Consider the following 17,095-nt stretch of genomic DNA (forward strand, 5'->3'; position numbering starts at 1 on the left):
AAAAAAAAAAAAAAAAAAAAAAAAAAAAAAAAAAAAAAAAAAAAAAAAAAAAAAAAAAAAAAAAAAAAAAAAAAAAAAAAAAAAAAAAAGCCATATACTAGGTAGTAATCAGTAAGATAGATGAGCCCAGAAAAACAGAAGGAGGAACACAAAAAGGAGGGAAGGCCATGCATGAAGAGCCAGAGTACAGACCAGAACTAATGGGAAAGGACCCAGAAAGAAGTTCAGGAAAGAAAGAGGGGGTAAAATTCTCGGAAGAACCCAAAATACTGTCTTCCTTCAAGATTTTACAACTAACTCAACATGTTCCCACAATGCTGCAATCCTAACAGCCTTTCTCAGGGAAAGTCATCCTTCTCTCTTTCTGCGGGTATCAGTACTCTGTTTGACAAATGTATGCGAGTTACAAGGAGAAGGAAAAGTGACAGCAAAAGAAGACAGAACCATTCTGTGCTATTCTGCATTGAAAACTGGTATGTCTAACTTCAATTAAAAAATAATAATTACAGTAAAAGCCTCCATTAATTTTAAAATCCTCCTTCATGTGAAGAACTACAAGTCAACACAGCTTTCTTTCTTTAATGGAAAGATGTTTAGAAGTATATTACACTTAAAAGAATACCTAAATATTAAAATAGAACATTTGTGTTTAGCCATGTTATGGTGTTTCATATGGTCATTTGTCACTGTTTTGTAATTCAGAATTTATGAAGAAAAATCTCATTTAAAAAAAACAACGCACCTTTTATTTGGTGTTTTGGAGAACCAGCTCCTGTGTTCCCCAAAATTAGAAGGGCCAGAATTTTATCTCAGAAGAAAGTATAACTAAAAAGAAACAATAAAAAAAAAAAGGAAAAGAACAACAAAAAACTGTATATAGCTTACCATTTTTTTGACTTCAGCCGGGGAGGAGGGTTTCTGGGAATGAGAAACAGTGCTCTCATTGGATGCATGTCACAGAGAGCTGGGGAGAGGAGACGGTTGTGTCAGTATGGCACTTATTTTACTCATTCTTGATTTCTAGGGCTCACTCATAAATAACATGAAATGCTCTGGCCCATCGTCTGACTGATATACTTCATACCAAGCAGTCCAGACATCTAGTTATGAACTCCAGGGCATACCTTGAATGTCCCATTTAAAAATAGCAAAGTGGGAGGATAAGAGCAATGAGATGAATATACATTTTCAAAAAGACATTGGAAAGTTTTCATAAATCAAATTCTTAAAGGAGCTAACACTTAAGTTGTTAAACTATCTTTAAGATTCCAATTAAAATGATTGTATTTTCATAGAGTTGCTGTTGAGATTAAATCAGATATGGCTTTCAAAGGCTTTCACACAATGCCTGGGAACAGAATGAGTACAGTTAGGCCCTCCAGAAATGCTAACTGTTCGTTGTTATAGCTAAAAATACTAGAAGGAACAAAAATTGAGTGTAAAGTGGAATTGTTTAATTCTGTGCAATTGCTGTTTGTACTCTTATCACTCACCCAATAAAGGTCTATTAGGCACACACGGTAGGCATTACTATGTCACTATATGCAATGTGCATTTTCGTGTGTTTATTTACCTTCAAAAGACTCTTATAAGGCACCTGGGCAATGAGGAGAGGCAGACAATGCTATTCCCCTTGAGAACAAAAAATGAGACTAAGGATGAGGTGGTACTTCCCTGCTTCACTTCCTTAGAAAGAAGCACAAGGGAATGTATGGTGTTTAAGGCAGATCTCTATTTCTGTATTAAAAACTAATTTTTAACTGTCAACAATTATTCTCATTCATTCAACAAATATTTATTCAGCAGCAACTATGTCCCATGCCACAGTTATACATTCTTTGTGTATACCTTTTTAAATGGGGACCAGCAGAAAATGCTGTGATTTTTTTCCCTTTGTTCTCTGCAAATCTACCTCATCTGTGATCAGAAATGATTTATATCAAGTTCTCATTATTGAATTCAATGGAGAAGCAAACACAAAATTTCACTTAACACACACAAAAAAATTATACCATAAATAAAGTTATGCCTCCTTTAGTTAAGTCAAAACTTAAGTAATATTAAAATTTCATGTGTTAGGACTAGTTTCACTGAACTATCCAATTTAAAATGTAAAAAGAAAACTTACTACTTAACTATCTGATCTCGGCACTACTTCAGGTCACATATGTGAGTGCAACTTAAATAAAAGAAAATGCAGCCTATGGGACTCCTAGAGATCTCCAAAAGGAATAGTAACAGTGGTTGCCAAGAATTTCTTTTACATCTAAAACTTAACTATATTTATGATGCCTTCATCTAAACAGTCCACCAGAAATGCCTTTATCCATGGAGCTGAGCTGTTCTTTTTGAAGTCTTGGGAGGGGTTTAAGTTACACGTAACAAGTGAGCTAAAAAGAAAAGAAAATTACTTACGGGGAGCACCTTCTGCCATCTCAATGGCTGTAATGCCACAAGACCAAAGATCACTCTGCAAAAATAAAACAGTATGTATGGATACTAGAGTAGCTACAAAGCCACTAACTTACATTTCTGGCTATTTACACAACGTTGCTATATAATCCAAAAGGAAGTTTGCCAGAAAATTAAAAGCACAAACACATTTGTAGAACGCTGGATGGATGGATGGATGGATGGATGGACGGATGGATGGAAAGAGAAAATTCATTTGTTAATTAAAACCATTCACATCTATGAATGAACTAGAGTTGGTCCACTTAAAAGCCTCTGTCTAAATGTTCCGTGAATGGTCTACTATTCAGTATGTTTCTTCATAAGCATTTAATACTTTAGACTTCTGGCCCAGATTTATGTTTAATGTTGGTAACTCAAACTTAAGATTTTAAAGTTTAAAGGCCAGAAAGCATTTTTTACAAAATGTTCACCATTGAATTCATAAAACCTAACGTGGTTCACTAATTCAAATCATGCCACTAAGCATCCCCACCCACCTGCAAACCAAACAAGTCAGCTGGTTTTCTACACAAGGAATTTTTTTTTTCCTGATTCAACTGAAATACTAAATTTAAAATTTGAATTAAACTTCACTTTCTGCCCAAAAATAAGTTCCATGATGGCAGGTGTTTTTGCCATTTTATTTACTTTTGTATTGGCAGGTACTCATTAAACACTGCCTGATGTACAAAAGTCCTATCAGATGATATTTCTTAAAATCCAAAAAAAGATTTTTGAAAAGTAGATGGGGATACTTACTGTCATGACTATATATTTGTTTATATGCTATCCTAACCAATGAATTAAAGTTGCTCAATTTAAGAGTTTTTCTAAATAATCTATATTTACATTACAAAGTTCAGACACATATGTCTGAATACAACAAAATGGAGAGACCTATCATTCCTCCCCTAAGCTTTCTATACTATTGGGGTACACAAAGGGGCTCATTACCCTACCCCAGTGGCCACTCCTGGCAACATAAGTGGGGGATGAGCAGTTCTGCACGCCCCCTGCTTCAAGGCAAAACAAAGCACCTCCACCTTCACCTCCCCAGTGGTGATCTTGCTTGACACAAATTAAGCCTTTCCAGTTTACAGGAAACAAACTAAGCTAAATGGCATAAAGAAGTAATGAGACAAATCTAGAGGGGAGAATATTAGACAACAGGTTCATCTAATTAAGGCATGGATTTTTAAAAATAGTTTTTATAAAAATAGTAACCTGAGTTTGATAACAAATACAGATTTACATCTCAATTTTTTTTAAAGTGCATTATTGATTCAAGTCCCTAGAGGTCACTCTAATAATTTAAATAAATTTGTGTACCAAATCAAAGCTGTAAAGCTGTTCAAAAAAATATATAAAATTTTACTCAAATGAAACTATTACTATAATTGGCAATATTTTAAAAAGAATAAATATTTGATTCTAATATATCCTTCAAGTTAAAAAGGATAGCAAATAGGAGCGAAAAGTTCTAGCCACGACAAAGTGCTCCAGACTGCTTTGAAACCAGTGTATTTCTTAGTGAGAACACAGTCACGTGATGCAAATGGACAAAAAAGATGGCATCTGAATACTGTCCTGGAAAATTTGCACCTGAAATTTTCCTCACTGAAGATCTTCCTCCCTGAAAAAGCAGGCAGACAAGGAGTGTGTAATTTGTAAGTAAAGCCCCCATCCCGCCAGTGGCCCTGCAAAGGCCTATGGAGCAGGTGCCTCTTACTCTGTAATCATAGGTGGCATCTGGGTTCTCGTCACAGGCGATCACCTCAGGAGCCATCCAGTAGGGAGTGCCTATGAATGTATTTCTGCGCCCCACCGTCCTGTCCAGCTGAGCACTCACACCAAAGTCGACTGTGGGAGGAAGAGAAAGGAAGACAAAATGAAATACAATTACAAACCAGACATACTTGGGGAAAAACTCAAGGAGGAAATGTCTTTATAGTAAACTGAAACATTGGTGTTTCATGAATATGCAATCCTCTTCAAGGCAGGCAACACTGGTCAGGAGTGCCCTTCCACAGTAAAGCCACCAAAACTGCGAGATCCTCTACCAAGTAGTCCAGAAGCTCCTGGGAGGCCTGGATCTGGCTGCCTCCCCAGCTTCTCCAACAGTGGCCAGCAGAGGGCCTTGTAAATGAACCACAACCTTGAGTGCTTTCAGAGAACTGCCACAAACAAGATCAAGTCACAGAGAGCCCCAGGTTCAGGAGAACTGACTGAGATGCACTTGACTTACCTTCTTAAGCAGTATACTTCTTATAAGTATATAAGAAATATACTTTCTTATCTTTAATAACCATAAATATAAGAAAACCACAAATGTTTTCTTGAAAAGAACACAGTACTGAATCAAATAAAGAAAATCAAGTTAAATCACATGTTCATAAACACCCGCTAAAGCACTTGGGACTTCTGCTGATTTTTCAGTGACTTCTGCATCCCACCCAATTGGATGGTGGTGGTGGTCTAGAGGAAAGTTCAAAGATGGCAGGCAGAGCTGGCAGGAAGACCATGACCTCTAACGGAATGCCTGCCATCAGTCACTGCCAACACTATCACTACACACACGGCCATTACCCAAGCAGGAACCTGCAAAGGTGGAGGAGCCCATGCTGAGATGAGTTACAGGGATCATAGATTCAACTTCTATGCACAGAACATGCTCAGAAAATGGTTTGTCCAGGGTGTGGACTCACTCACTGAGTGCTCCTCTAGAGAGAGAAACACAGAGGCCAGTCAGTGCAGGAACCAGAGACACATGGGCCAGCCGGTCAGTGCAGGAAGCCTAAGCAATCACAGAAATTTAGAAGGCAATGGTAACCAATCACTAAGTGATCACTCGGGGACTATCACAGGCCGGTACCAGGAGACCAGTACAGGGAACAAACAGCTCACTGAGTCATTTGGTAGAACTGCTCAAGTGCTTCCTATCTTAGCCTTGAGGGGAGTTTCCAATTGGACAGAAGACCAACAAACACAGACACTATGCAAGAAATTGACTATGAAGATCTTACTTTTACAGTACAACAGCTGTGCCTATGATTTCTAAAAGAAAGGTGGATTAGACCCACATAAACATAAAAAATTTTGTGATGTGTTAGTGGAAGAAAAATTAATACAAACTCTGTTTAAAAATTTGATACAACACTTAGATGAAAGTGATTCGAATGAGTTCAGACCCAGCTAAGGGAAACAAGAAATTTAAAAGAACCCTTGTAAATAACTCTAGGAAAACACCATGGGCTATAATTATCTATCCAAGCAGAAATTTATCAAGCACCTACTACAATAAAGTCATTATGCTAGGTGCTGGGTAATACAATAGTTGCTGCATTCCCAGAACTCACATTCTGACAAAGGAAACAGTAACAGAAGTAAACAAACAATCACAGAACTATAAATTGTGAATAATACTATGAAAGAAACAAGCACCAGGGCCCAAGACAGATCAGAGGTCGGAAAGGCCCCTGAACGTGAGAAAAAAAACTGACTTCAAAATTGAAGTCAAGTCTTCCCAATGGGAAATAGTTATACAAAGGCCCTAAGCTTAAAAAAAAAGAAAATAAGACAGTAATTGATGAAGGGAGAAGTAAAGAGGGACATAAAATAAGGAGGGAAAAGTTGCACGGGTCAGATCTTACATGGCTTTTCATGGGCAAGGGTGAGAAATGCAGGTTTTATCCAAAGTAAAGTAGGAAGCCATTAAGGGTCTATAAGTAGGTAAGTGGCATGGTCTGATCTGAAGATCAGTCTGGCTGCTGTATATAGAAGGGGGAGATGGGCAGAGAGGTGAACAAACATACAAACATGGAAGTGGGAAGGCTGGAGCCAGGGTAAGCAATATGCTCAGTTCCCACATTCTTAAGAACAGAAATAGAAAACATGGGCAACAGACTGAAATTTTCGCTAGATGGAAGCAGAGCTGGGAGTGCAGCTGGCTTGTACCAGGTGCAAGTATGAGATCACGTCGCACATCCATTACATACCAAGTTTCACCTCTGCATTCTCGGTCAGTAACACATTCTGGCCCTTGATATCCCGGTGAATCACGTGATGAATGTGAAGATGTGCCAGTCCCTGAATAGAAAAGACAGGCCTAAATTTTAGTTTTTTGTTACTATAAATAAACAGCCAGGAACACACCTTTTATAAGAAAGTACACATGTGGATCATTTTTGTGAGCTAATGAACATTAACTTCACTCTTAGCTCATTCCCAGGAAGATAGCACCAATACTACCACACACACAGAAAGAAGTCCTCCCCACCCTCCACATTCCCAGTAGGTTAAGTTCCCTGTGTGAGCAACATGACCACTTCTAGCTGTGCCTTTAAGATACACTGCAGATTACCATCTGCCGTTTCTCTGCTATAATTTGTGCTATTTGTGTACAGGGTGGTTCCTTTCCCACGCTAAATGTCTAGAGGGCGACCCCATGGGCATATTTGAACTAGACACATCTCAGGGGAAAAGCGAAGGGCAAGAGAGGGCTTTGAAAACTGGCTCTTTAACAATGGCTAGCTTTCCCACTGCACAGTGACAAACTGCTAAGTGCTGATCAATCCCACCTCACCCCAAGCATAAAAGGACTGTGCAGTCAGAAGAGCCTTGTGTTCATATAAAATATCTTTCTTTCCCAAGGAAACAAACCTACTGGGCATATAACACTTTTTGATGACCTTGTATCTGGAATGAGGCCCAAAAACTTGTCTCTTATGAGAGGTGGTGGAAGAACAAAAACACATGTTGCATCCAAATATGGTCCACAAGACAGCAATGCATCATTCTCACAACTCATTACTTATTCTGTCCTCGGCTACAGAAGTCAAACATACAGCTCGCCTCCTTAAGATACAAGCAACCTATTTATTCTAAAATGTCTCAATCCAAAAAGGGCAGATTACAAGGGTTATTTGGTTTTTCCTGTTTACTCTTTTTTTTTTATGGGGTTTATTGTTATCATTACTTTGTAAGATATGAATTAAATACAACAGCTCCTCTAGAATACTAATTTTTCTAACAGGGGGTTTCTAAACATTCATTTACTGGTCTGTCTATGAAACAGAGTAGAGCTTATGTGACAGCTCTGTTTATTTTTCACAACACAGGATGTGCGGTATTATACCACAAAGCACTGACTAGAGAAAAAAGCACTAAAAATATATGGTACCTTACTGCTATAGTTAGGAACAAAGTCCCCCCTCTTAGTATGGTATATCTTCAAACAGCAAAAGGAGAGACACAAAAGCTAACTTCCCTAATTTTTCGTAATTACTCTTTCTATTACTTCACTTCATTTTTGTTCTCTAACCTGCAAAACCTCCTTCTTAAACTTTTACAAGATTATCTTAACAACAAACATAAGCACCCACATCTTCTCAAACAAATGTGGCTCACATGCACTCTTGTTCATTACTAGCAGTAAATGTATGGAACAATGCCTGCTTTCCCGTCTATACTGCTATAGGATCACTGCTTCTACAGGGAATTAGGTGTGTCTAATAGCTCTGCAACAATGTTAACTTATGATTATTCTGAACAGTAAGTACATTTTTCTTCCATGAAGTACCTGGGAGTGTATGTGTGTTCAACTAGTCCCATACCAGAAATGAGGCCACAATTATCCTTCCTTAGCAGAAATGCCAAGTCCAAATACTCAGCGAGGAACCTATCTATCCTCAAACAAACCCATCAGTGTTTCTAAACTAGGAAACATTTTTCCCATAACTCTTTATCAGGCATTGTCACAGAATAAAAGAGCAGTCAAAGGCTGTCATAGAGTATTGGTTATCGAAAACTGTTAAGTTCCCATATTCAATATGAAGTATTGATTTCAGCCAAAGTGAGAAACTGCTATGTGGAACGTGAACATGGAAGTGGGCTGAAAAGAACATGCTGGTCTTGCTGTGAAGCCTTGTGGTTCAGAGGGTTACAGTGCTCTGGCTCCAAAAAACACTTCCCTAATGGCTGAGGCCTGCCTGCTTAGGACCCTCACCATTCAAAGGGTCTGATCATAATAATCATAATGTCTAAATCCAACATCTAGTGAGGAATAAGGAAAGATTTTGCCACCACAGAAACTGTCTAATCCCAACCATCTTGAGAACACATGTTATCTGTCTGGGGGTGGCTGCATTCCTTTCTCATGTGACCCCACCTCCAGCTTATCATCTTGCCTTCTTTTTACCAAAGCCAACTCTCAGTAACCCCTATAATGAACACACTACTGTGTGACACATGAACTCTCCCTGAGGCATTCGTTTTTACCTTTGTCACAAGGAAAAGCTCCCATTCTAGATGAAACGTAGGCGAGAGAAACTCATGTTTCAGGTTCCCAGTGAAGCGAAAAAGATTTGCTATGTCTCAAAAATATGTCCATTCATGTACCACACTCAAGTTGACTTAGAGGCATTAAACAAGTTGGGCTTCTTTTAAATGTTATTGGAGATCACTGATGGTAAAATGGCTAAATGTACATATTATACGTGATAGGTAAACAGTGCTTGCCCAGGTATAGAAACACATTAAGTTGTCTTTGATGTCTTTGAAGTCTGAAATACATTTGATGTCTATGATGTTAAGCTAAAAGCTAGTTCTCTGTTTCGGAGATCCCATAATAAAATTATATACAAGGAAGGTAGAGGTGGGGGTACATGGGTGGGGATGTATATGGCAGGGGAGTGGGTGTTTAAAACAAAAGAATAACGACAACAGTTAATATTTGCTGATAGGTAGTTATGTATCCACATGCTACATTAAATGATTAATATATACTAACTCATTTAATTCTCCTAACAAAAGTAATTTCAAAGGGCTGGTATCTAAAATGTATAGATGAGGAGAAAATAAGTCCTGAAGGCTGAGTAACAGAGTGTGCTATAGATAAGTAGCAGAGGCAGGACTCAAACACAGGTCTGACTTATGCTAGTTTCCAACCACTCAACCAATGTTCTATCCTGCCTACCATGCTGAAGAGTTTTAGTTATTAATAAATACATCTGGCACAGTACCTGACTTCCTTTACGGTCATATAAGGCAGGAGGCTTAGTTTCCACATTTAGGCTCTGCTTTCTATAACAGTCATAAAAGACCCTGATATTTTAATGACATTTGCAAGTGTTTATAAAAAGATGGTTCTCCTATCACCTTACCCCACCCCCTACAACTAGTCTTCTTAAGGGAATTGCATATTTTCTTGAACTCCAGACCTCAGGTGATCCGCCCACCTTGGCCTCCAAAGTGCTTGGATTACAGGCGTGAGCTACTGCGCCCCGCCTGGGAATTGCGTACTTTCAAAGACTACATAAATACCCAAATAAATTTTTTAAAAATAACGTTTCTCTAGGAAGTCTAGACATCAATTTTTAAACTGCCCAATCCTCTAAGAATCTTAAATACAAAAAGTGGGATAACTTTACTTATTAAAAAAATTAGTTACTTATAAGACTTTTTTATTAGTGGGGGAAGCATAAGAATTGTGTTTCAATTTAACTTCATAATCTTCATTTTAAAAATGTGTTAGGTAAATGAAATGCAACCAAGTAATGTCCGTGTATAATTCAGGAATGGAGTAGACAGAAAAACTGTGATAGCCAAATGAAGGAACAGATTCACTGGTAATACCGCTACATGAAACGCTCAAATATGAAATCCTAAAAACCCTCTGCCTATGCTGTCAACATGCCTTTACTACTCAAAAGAACCATTTAAAAGCTGCTAAAACAGTAGTTCAGAAACTTACTCTAAGTTCATTAGACAGCTTTCCAAATGGCTGTAAATAACATGAAACGTTCGAACTTTACTTCATAAATATTGTAATAGATTCTAGTAGCTAATGCCAAAGTCTTCAAGATTATTTTGAAAACCAGCATTCAGCACCATTAGTATTGATTTATAAGCATATATACAGGATTCCTTTAAAAACAATAGTTGGAAATTATTTCCCTTCCCCTCCACTCTAATTTCCTTTTAACCCAAAGGAAAGCTGTCAATAGGTATGTTGTGATGCCCTGGAAAGTAAATTCAGGTAAATACAGAAACACTGTTTTTCTTAAGTCTACCTTATTTACATACTTGCCACCAGAGTCAAATTATGATGTAGCTTAAATTACCAAAGCTAGCTAGATATGCAGAACCCTTGACTGTCAAAGAGAATAACCTATACAGGTATAAGTAATGCAAAGAAATACTTGCGGCTGGGAAAAATAAAATGGAAGCAAAGGACAATGAGTTGGAGCACTGTAGCCACCCACTTTTCTTACCCTCAGGATTTCTCTGGAGATGTAGGCAATCCAGTCTTCTTTAAGTGTGTTCCCTTTGGTGTTCTTCACAAGGTCTGTAATGGACCCAGCCCCACAGAACTCCATAACAAGCTACAGGGCAGACAAGACACAAGGTGAGTAACACATCTTGGAGAAATTGGGAAAACCAGATTAACCACCATGCTCTCTCTTTTCTAAAGACCTGGAAATGTGATGCTCCTAAATAATTGATAATTTGGAGGCACCTAAATAACTGAAAGCTAATTTCACGGTCCAGTGTATTCACTCTGTATATTTGGTCCAGGAGACTGAGTGTGTCTGGTATTCTACAGCACACTCAAGTGCAGTGATTCTGAAGTGCTCATAGGCACAGGAGGACTATTTTGCTCTTCATCACTGCCCAATTATCAAATACCTGATTCAAATATTCCCTAACATTCTTTTCATTTTGCCTCAAAAACATTCCATTTTTCACTTTTGATCCTCAAAATATATTTTATATTAACTGGGTTTAATGCGAATAAAAAATGCTATTTTTAAGCACTTATACAATTGTTTTTGAGAAGGGAGTCTGGCTCTGTCGCCCAGGTTGGAGTGCAGTTGCGCGATCTCAGCTCACTGCAACCTCCGCCTCCTGGGTTCGATTCTCTTGCCTCAGCCTCCCGAGTAGCAGGGACTACAGGCGTGTGCCACCACAGCCAGCTAACTGTTTGTATTTTTAGTGGAGACGGGGTTTCACCATGTTAACCTGAATGGTCTTGATCTCCTGACCTCGTAATCCACCGGCCTCAAACTCCTAAAGTGCTGGGATCAGAGGAGTGAGCCACCACCCATGGCCTACAATTTTTTTAAATGCAATATTTATGGTATCTAAATGTTTCAACAATATGATCACAATGATATGTTTAAAGTACCTAGAAAATGAACTGAATTAAACTATTCTAAAATTTTAACTATGATCTGATTTGGGCAATGATAATAGGAGTAAATTTTTTCCCTTCTACTTAATTTTATAATGGTCTTTAAAAATATATTGATAGAAAAAGTATTAATCTATCTTCCTGCTTTATAAGTTCAATACCTTGAGCATAAAATAATGTGATTGCCACAGATCTGATGGTGATCTCAAGGTCATTATCTTGAATATAAATGTGTTCAAAAAGAGATAAAGGTGAATATGTCAATTCCAGAAATTTCCCTGGAATTGTTTTAATTAACTATTATCATTAATATTATTAAGTTGCTGACAGAAGTTTGCTTCTTGAGATCTGTCTCTTATTTCCAAGTGGTAACCTCAATTGACTGAGCTTTCAAATTAATTTGGTTCCCATAAAAAAAGTTTTTAGTATTGCTTTCAAGCTCCTGATTTCCTTGCTATTTGGTCACATTTGTTCTAGACGCTACCATTTTACTCCTGAAACACAAAGTTAACTTTTTTCTATGCAATGTGCAATCAACATCAAAATAAACAACCAGTACATAGTCAACCCATAGATACAGGTCAAGGAAGCCTTTAGAACCTGCCAGCTACTTACTGCCCCTCTTTGTTGTTTTTCTTCCCTCTCAGCCCCCACCCCAGCCATGCCCTTACAATACAAGCAAAATGGAATGCCCACAAATGCTCAGGAAATATCCACCTACCCAGAGTTGGTCATCATGTCCTGGAGGGCTCTTTTTGATGAAAGCACCATAATATGTTGCAATATTTCTGTGATGAGAATATTTCTTTAGCATATTTATCTCCAGTTTGATTTCTTCTTCTTCATCCTTAAGAAAAAATAAAAATAAAATGTGTGGCTACTGAATAATGTACATGACTTCCCCCACACTAGATACAATAATGAAAGGAACAAAAGTTCCCCATCCTCCAGGAGCAGGAGCACATATACATTTACTTTATCCTGGCGCCAAGAACAGGGACCTTAGAGAATTCATCCTTTTAAGAGTGATTACAGGATGTGATGCATAGAACGTAAAGGCAAACATGGAGAGTCGCAGGGACAGCGTGAGGGGACTGTCCGGCCCGCTCTCCCACTAACTGTGACCTCAGGCAATGCACTCCACTTCTCTGAGCCTGTTTGTTCAGCTATAAAAATGGGACCAAAAAAGGGAAATGACTGATACTATCTGAACTTATCACTTGGAAAGTCTGTTTGCTTTGCAAACACAGATCATTTGGTCCATGTAAGTCCAGGAAACATTTACCTCTAACAACCCTGCATGACAGCACCCTATAGTGAAGACAAGGCAGAGCACTGAATACATAAATGCAGGCTAGTGGTATAGTCCATGACTGTGTGGCTCAGTGAGAATCCACTAACACGAAAAGAGGATCAGCTGAGTCCAGTGGGCCTCAGTAACAAAACATCACTGAGCAGGTTGTTTCAGACTTGATTCCTAGATTCTTGGTTTACTGAAATAAGATGAGCAGAGGAAGAAACCCAGAGTTTGTGTGAGAATATTAGGGCGGGGAATGAAGGAAGCAGATAGTGACGCAGGTCTGGAAAATAAAATGTTGCCCTTGTGAATGACAAAGACTGAGAAGTCTTGTGATCTCCACCTGTCTCTCATATATACACCTGGAAAGAAGCTGTGCACACCAGCCAGGTAGGCACTCTGTTCCTTGTTACATACACATGATATACTACCTGTAAATGGTTAAGAAAGATTTGTAGTTAGTACAGAATGAGGGGAAAGCAGAGTTAAAGTGAGAAAGAAGAGAAACTGTGCAGGAAAGGGAAAATCTGCCTTGATTAGGAAAGCACAGTATAAGATCAAGAGAAATCTGATGACCAGATCTCTAGAATCCCCTATACTGTGTACATTTTCAAAAGGAAAAGATAACTAGTCTCGTAAAATGTCCTTACTTTTCTACACTGACATAACCATCCCACTCATAACTGATGTCCTTCTCTCTCCAGGGAAGAGTAGGGGCTCTGAGTAGCCTAGATGTGTGTGTGCGCGCACACATGCATGTGTAATGCGTGCACACTCACACACACAACTTGGAAGAAGCCTACTTACTGCTTCCGTCTAGCACCTCTAGAACTACTCTTAAGACCTTACAAGCCTAAAGGAAGTTTGATTTGCAAATATTATACTTTAAGATAAAAGCTGCAACATCATTAATTAGCTATTAATGACACCAAATGGAAAAAAATAATTTTTAAAATACAAACTTCAGTTGTACATTACTGCTTTAGAAAACAAATGTATAACAAGACAGTCGTCTTAGAACAGTAATTCTCAAGACGGTGGCTTTACAGCTTGGTTCCAAAATACAAACGTTACAATATTATAGTACAGCCATGCACTACGTAATGTTTTAGTCAACAAAGGACTGCAAATACAACAACAGTGAACCCATAAAATTACAAATGAAGCTGAAAAATTCTCGTCACCTAGTGACACTGTGGTGTTCCTGGTGTAAACAAATCTGCTGCACAGCCAGTCGTATGAAAGTATTGCATATAGTTATGTACAGTACATAATACTTAGTAATAAATGACTAGTTTGTTTACTAGACTACACTTTTATTGTTATATTAAAGTGTACTCTTATTTACTTTTTTTAAAAAAGTCAACTTACAACAGCCTCAGGCAGATCCTTCAGGAGGTATCCCTAAGAAGGTATTATTATTGTAAGAGATGACAGATCTATGTGTTGCTACTGCCCTTGAAGATATTCTACTGGGACAAGATGTGGAGGTATCAATATCCCTGAAGACAGGGATTTATTACAGAAGAATTTAAAGGTTTTATAAAGTAAAAGAGTTACAGTAACCTAGGGTTAATTTATTACTGAAGAAAGAATGTTTTTACAAATTTAATATATCCTAAGTGTACAATGTTTATGAAGTCTACAGTACTGTATAGTAACGTACCAGTCCTTCACATTTACTCACTCATTCACTCACTCACTCACTCACCCAGATCAACTTCCAGCACTATAAGCTCCATTAATGGTCAGAGCTCTATGTGGGAGTACCACATTTCATCTTTCACAACATATTTTCACAATCCCTTTTCTATGTTTAGATACACAACTCCCTGCCATTATGTTACAATTGCCTACACTACTCAGTACAGTAGTATGTTGTACAAGTCTGCAGCCTAGGAGCAATAGGCCATACTAGGTAGCCCGAGTGTACCATCTAGGCTTACATAAACACACTTTCATGATGGACAACAGCAAAATTGCATAATGATGCATTTCTGAGAACATATCTCCACTGTTAAGCGATGCACAACTACATATTCTACAAGCACACTTGTCATGTGATTTTAATAGATGATGACTACAAATATGGCAGCAGAGTAACATGACCCAATACAGTTGATATAATTCTCATTCAAACTCTGCATATAGGAAAGTCCTACCAAACACGTATGATTTCAATCTGAGATTTAAATATGATCATGTTGAAAGTAGCAATGAAAAATGAGATACTCAACAACAGATAACCATCTTAATTCTAAACAAAACCAGTGTTTAGCTAGTAAAACATGGAAACACTTCTATTTGAGAACTTGCTTCAAAGGAATTTTATTCTAAAACAGAAAAGGGTAACAATTTTTATTACCCAAGAAAGCACACCCCAAATAAAAGTAGTAAACCTAATGCCTCAAGTTTTATCTTGTGCCCTGTGCACATATGTATCAACATGCAGTATGACGAGCAACAGTGGCCAGGGCTTGCTGGCATGGGGCACATGGAGCCTGCTCCCTCCTGACTCACCACAACTCACTATCAGTGGTATCTGGGGGTTTCTGAGAGGCCTCTTGACTAAGCAGTGAGTGGCCTGACACAGCCCTAGTGAGGCTTGTCAAGTCGGGTAGGCTCCTAAAAAGCGTTAGCACATGCAAGTAGCCATAAACAGGCCCCGTTGAAAAGGCATGTGGTGTCACTCCCAGGATAAGGCCCATGGTTAAATATGTGCCCTAAAAAGCCAAACATCCCATTTTCCTTACACTCAACTGCAGCTGGGTGACCAAAAAGTGAACTAACAGTTTTTCTTCTTTTATCCAAGAATCAGCAAATCTGTAAGGATTTGGGGTATAAAAACTACACAGAAACAAAACAACAATGTTGAACTAGAATAGGGGAAAATCAAAATATTGATTTTAATTTTGTTCCTGTAATAAAAGCTTCATACAATGGTGAATTTTACTGGACTGTCCAGACTTGTCTTATCGATCCATCTCTTACCCTTGCCTACCTCCACTCCCTGCAGTGGCTAAAGCTTCGCAGGGTCATTTTGTTCCCCATCACACTCTGCCAGTAGCTTTCACTTCTTAACAGAAAGCTAATGCTACCTATGATTCTCCCATGAGAGGATTCCTGCGTAATAATTAAGAATTACAAAATATTTAGACTAGGTTCCATTTACCATTTTTTTTCTTTTAGTGACACAAACCAATGTCTTCTAGGATCTAACCTGTTTACCACTCTATAAGAAAGAGTCAAGAGCACTTGATATTTTCACAGCTCACTGAGTTACAAAGCAAGCACACGTTTTAAAGTTACTATAGACTTAAATTCAGTATTGTCCACTGGTATGAAAACCTCTGAAGAGGCACATTGGTAAATACTGTTTGCAGATTACCTTGGCACAATGCATTTAACAGAATCTAAAGCACCCTTGAATGGAGCCCACCACTATTTTATGTCATGAAACCATGAAGCACCGTCAACCATAAAGTACACACACTATACCATCTTCAAAACTGGGTTACATCTTAGAATCAATGATTTAGAAGAACAACTAAAACACAATCAAGTCTGGCAATAGCTTTTCTAATATGACGGAAATACCATTCGGAAATACAGTGATCACACCAACGTCACCTACCAGAATATTTCCCAGGTCTGAAAGAGTCAAATCCTGGAAGCATACACACATTAATTATGAAATATATCATAGGGAAATTATATTCTCCCCTCAAATTACTGTTTTAGAATAAAGTTTATATGTACTTTGGACATTTCCTCACTTGATTTTATGATTTTGAAACAGATGACCATGAAACATCTTATGAAACAAAAAGGCAGCAGTACCACTAATGGTCATTTACTGTCTGATTATGAGTGCCCACTTGGAGAAAAAACACTAGAAATAGAGAATCTGCCAATGGCTTTGAGTCAACTACAACTGGAAATCTAATTATGACTAATGCTTATTATACTGTATTTTATGTTGTCTTTAGAGGAGGGTAATAATGAATCAACTTCTGAATTTCAGTATCCCTTTGGTTATTAGTTAAACACATGTTTGGTGGTTGCATTCCAACACTTAAATACATACATAATCACCACCACTAGCACCACTAAAAACAAACACGTCATGTGGCCTGAGAAGATAGAGCAGAAAA

General features: G+C 38.1%; 1 protein-coding gene across 50 annotated transcripts in view; it reads right to left on the reverse strand.

The window, feature by feature from the left end:
* The window catches only part of MAP4K4 (mitogen-activated protein kinase kinase kinase kinase 4), a 190,617-nt gene that overhangs the window by 53,914 nt on the left and 119,608 nt on the right, over positions 1-17,095 (reverse strand). For all 50 annotated transcript variants that reach the window (XM_037745504.1, XM_037745494.1, XM_017547909.2 and 47 more), the window contains exons 4-9: positions 12,366-12,491; positions 10,725-10,835; positions 6,450-6,540; positions 4,184-4,314; positions 2,416-2,470; positions 886-964 (exon numbers count right to left, since the gene is read on the reverse strand). In XM_037745504.1, coding sequence (XP_037601432.1) covers positions 886-964; positions 2,416-2,470; positions 4,184-4,314; positions 6,450-6,540; positions 10,725-10,835; positions 12,366-12,491 — 593 coding nt within the window. The remainder of the gene's footprint in view (positions 1-885; positions 965-2,415; positions 2,471-4,183; positions 4,315-6,449; positions 6,541-10,724; positions 10,836-12,365; positions 12,492-17,095) is intronic.

The sequence above is a fragment of the Cebus imitator genome, unplaced genomic scaffold (assembly GCF_001604975.1).
Source record: "Cebus imitator isolate Cc_AM_T3 unplaced genomic scaffold, Cebus_imitator-1.0 Scaffold202, whole genome shotgun sequence".
In the NCBI taxonomy this organism is placed as follows: Eukaryota; Metazoa; Chordata; class Mammalia; order Primates; family Cebidae; genus Cebus; species Cebus imitator.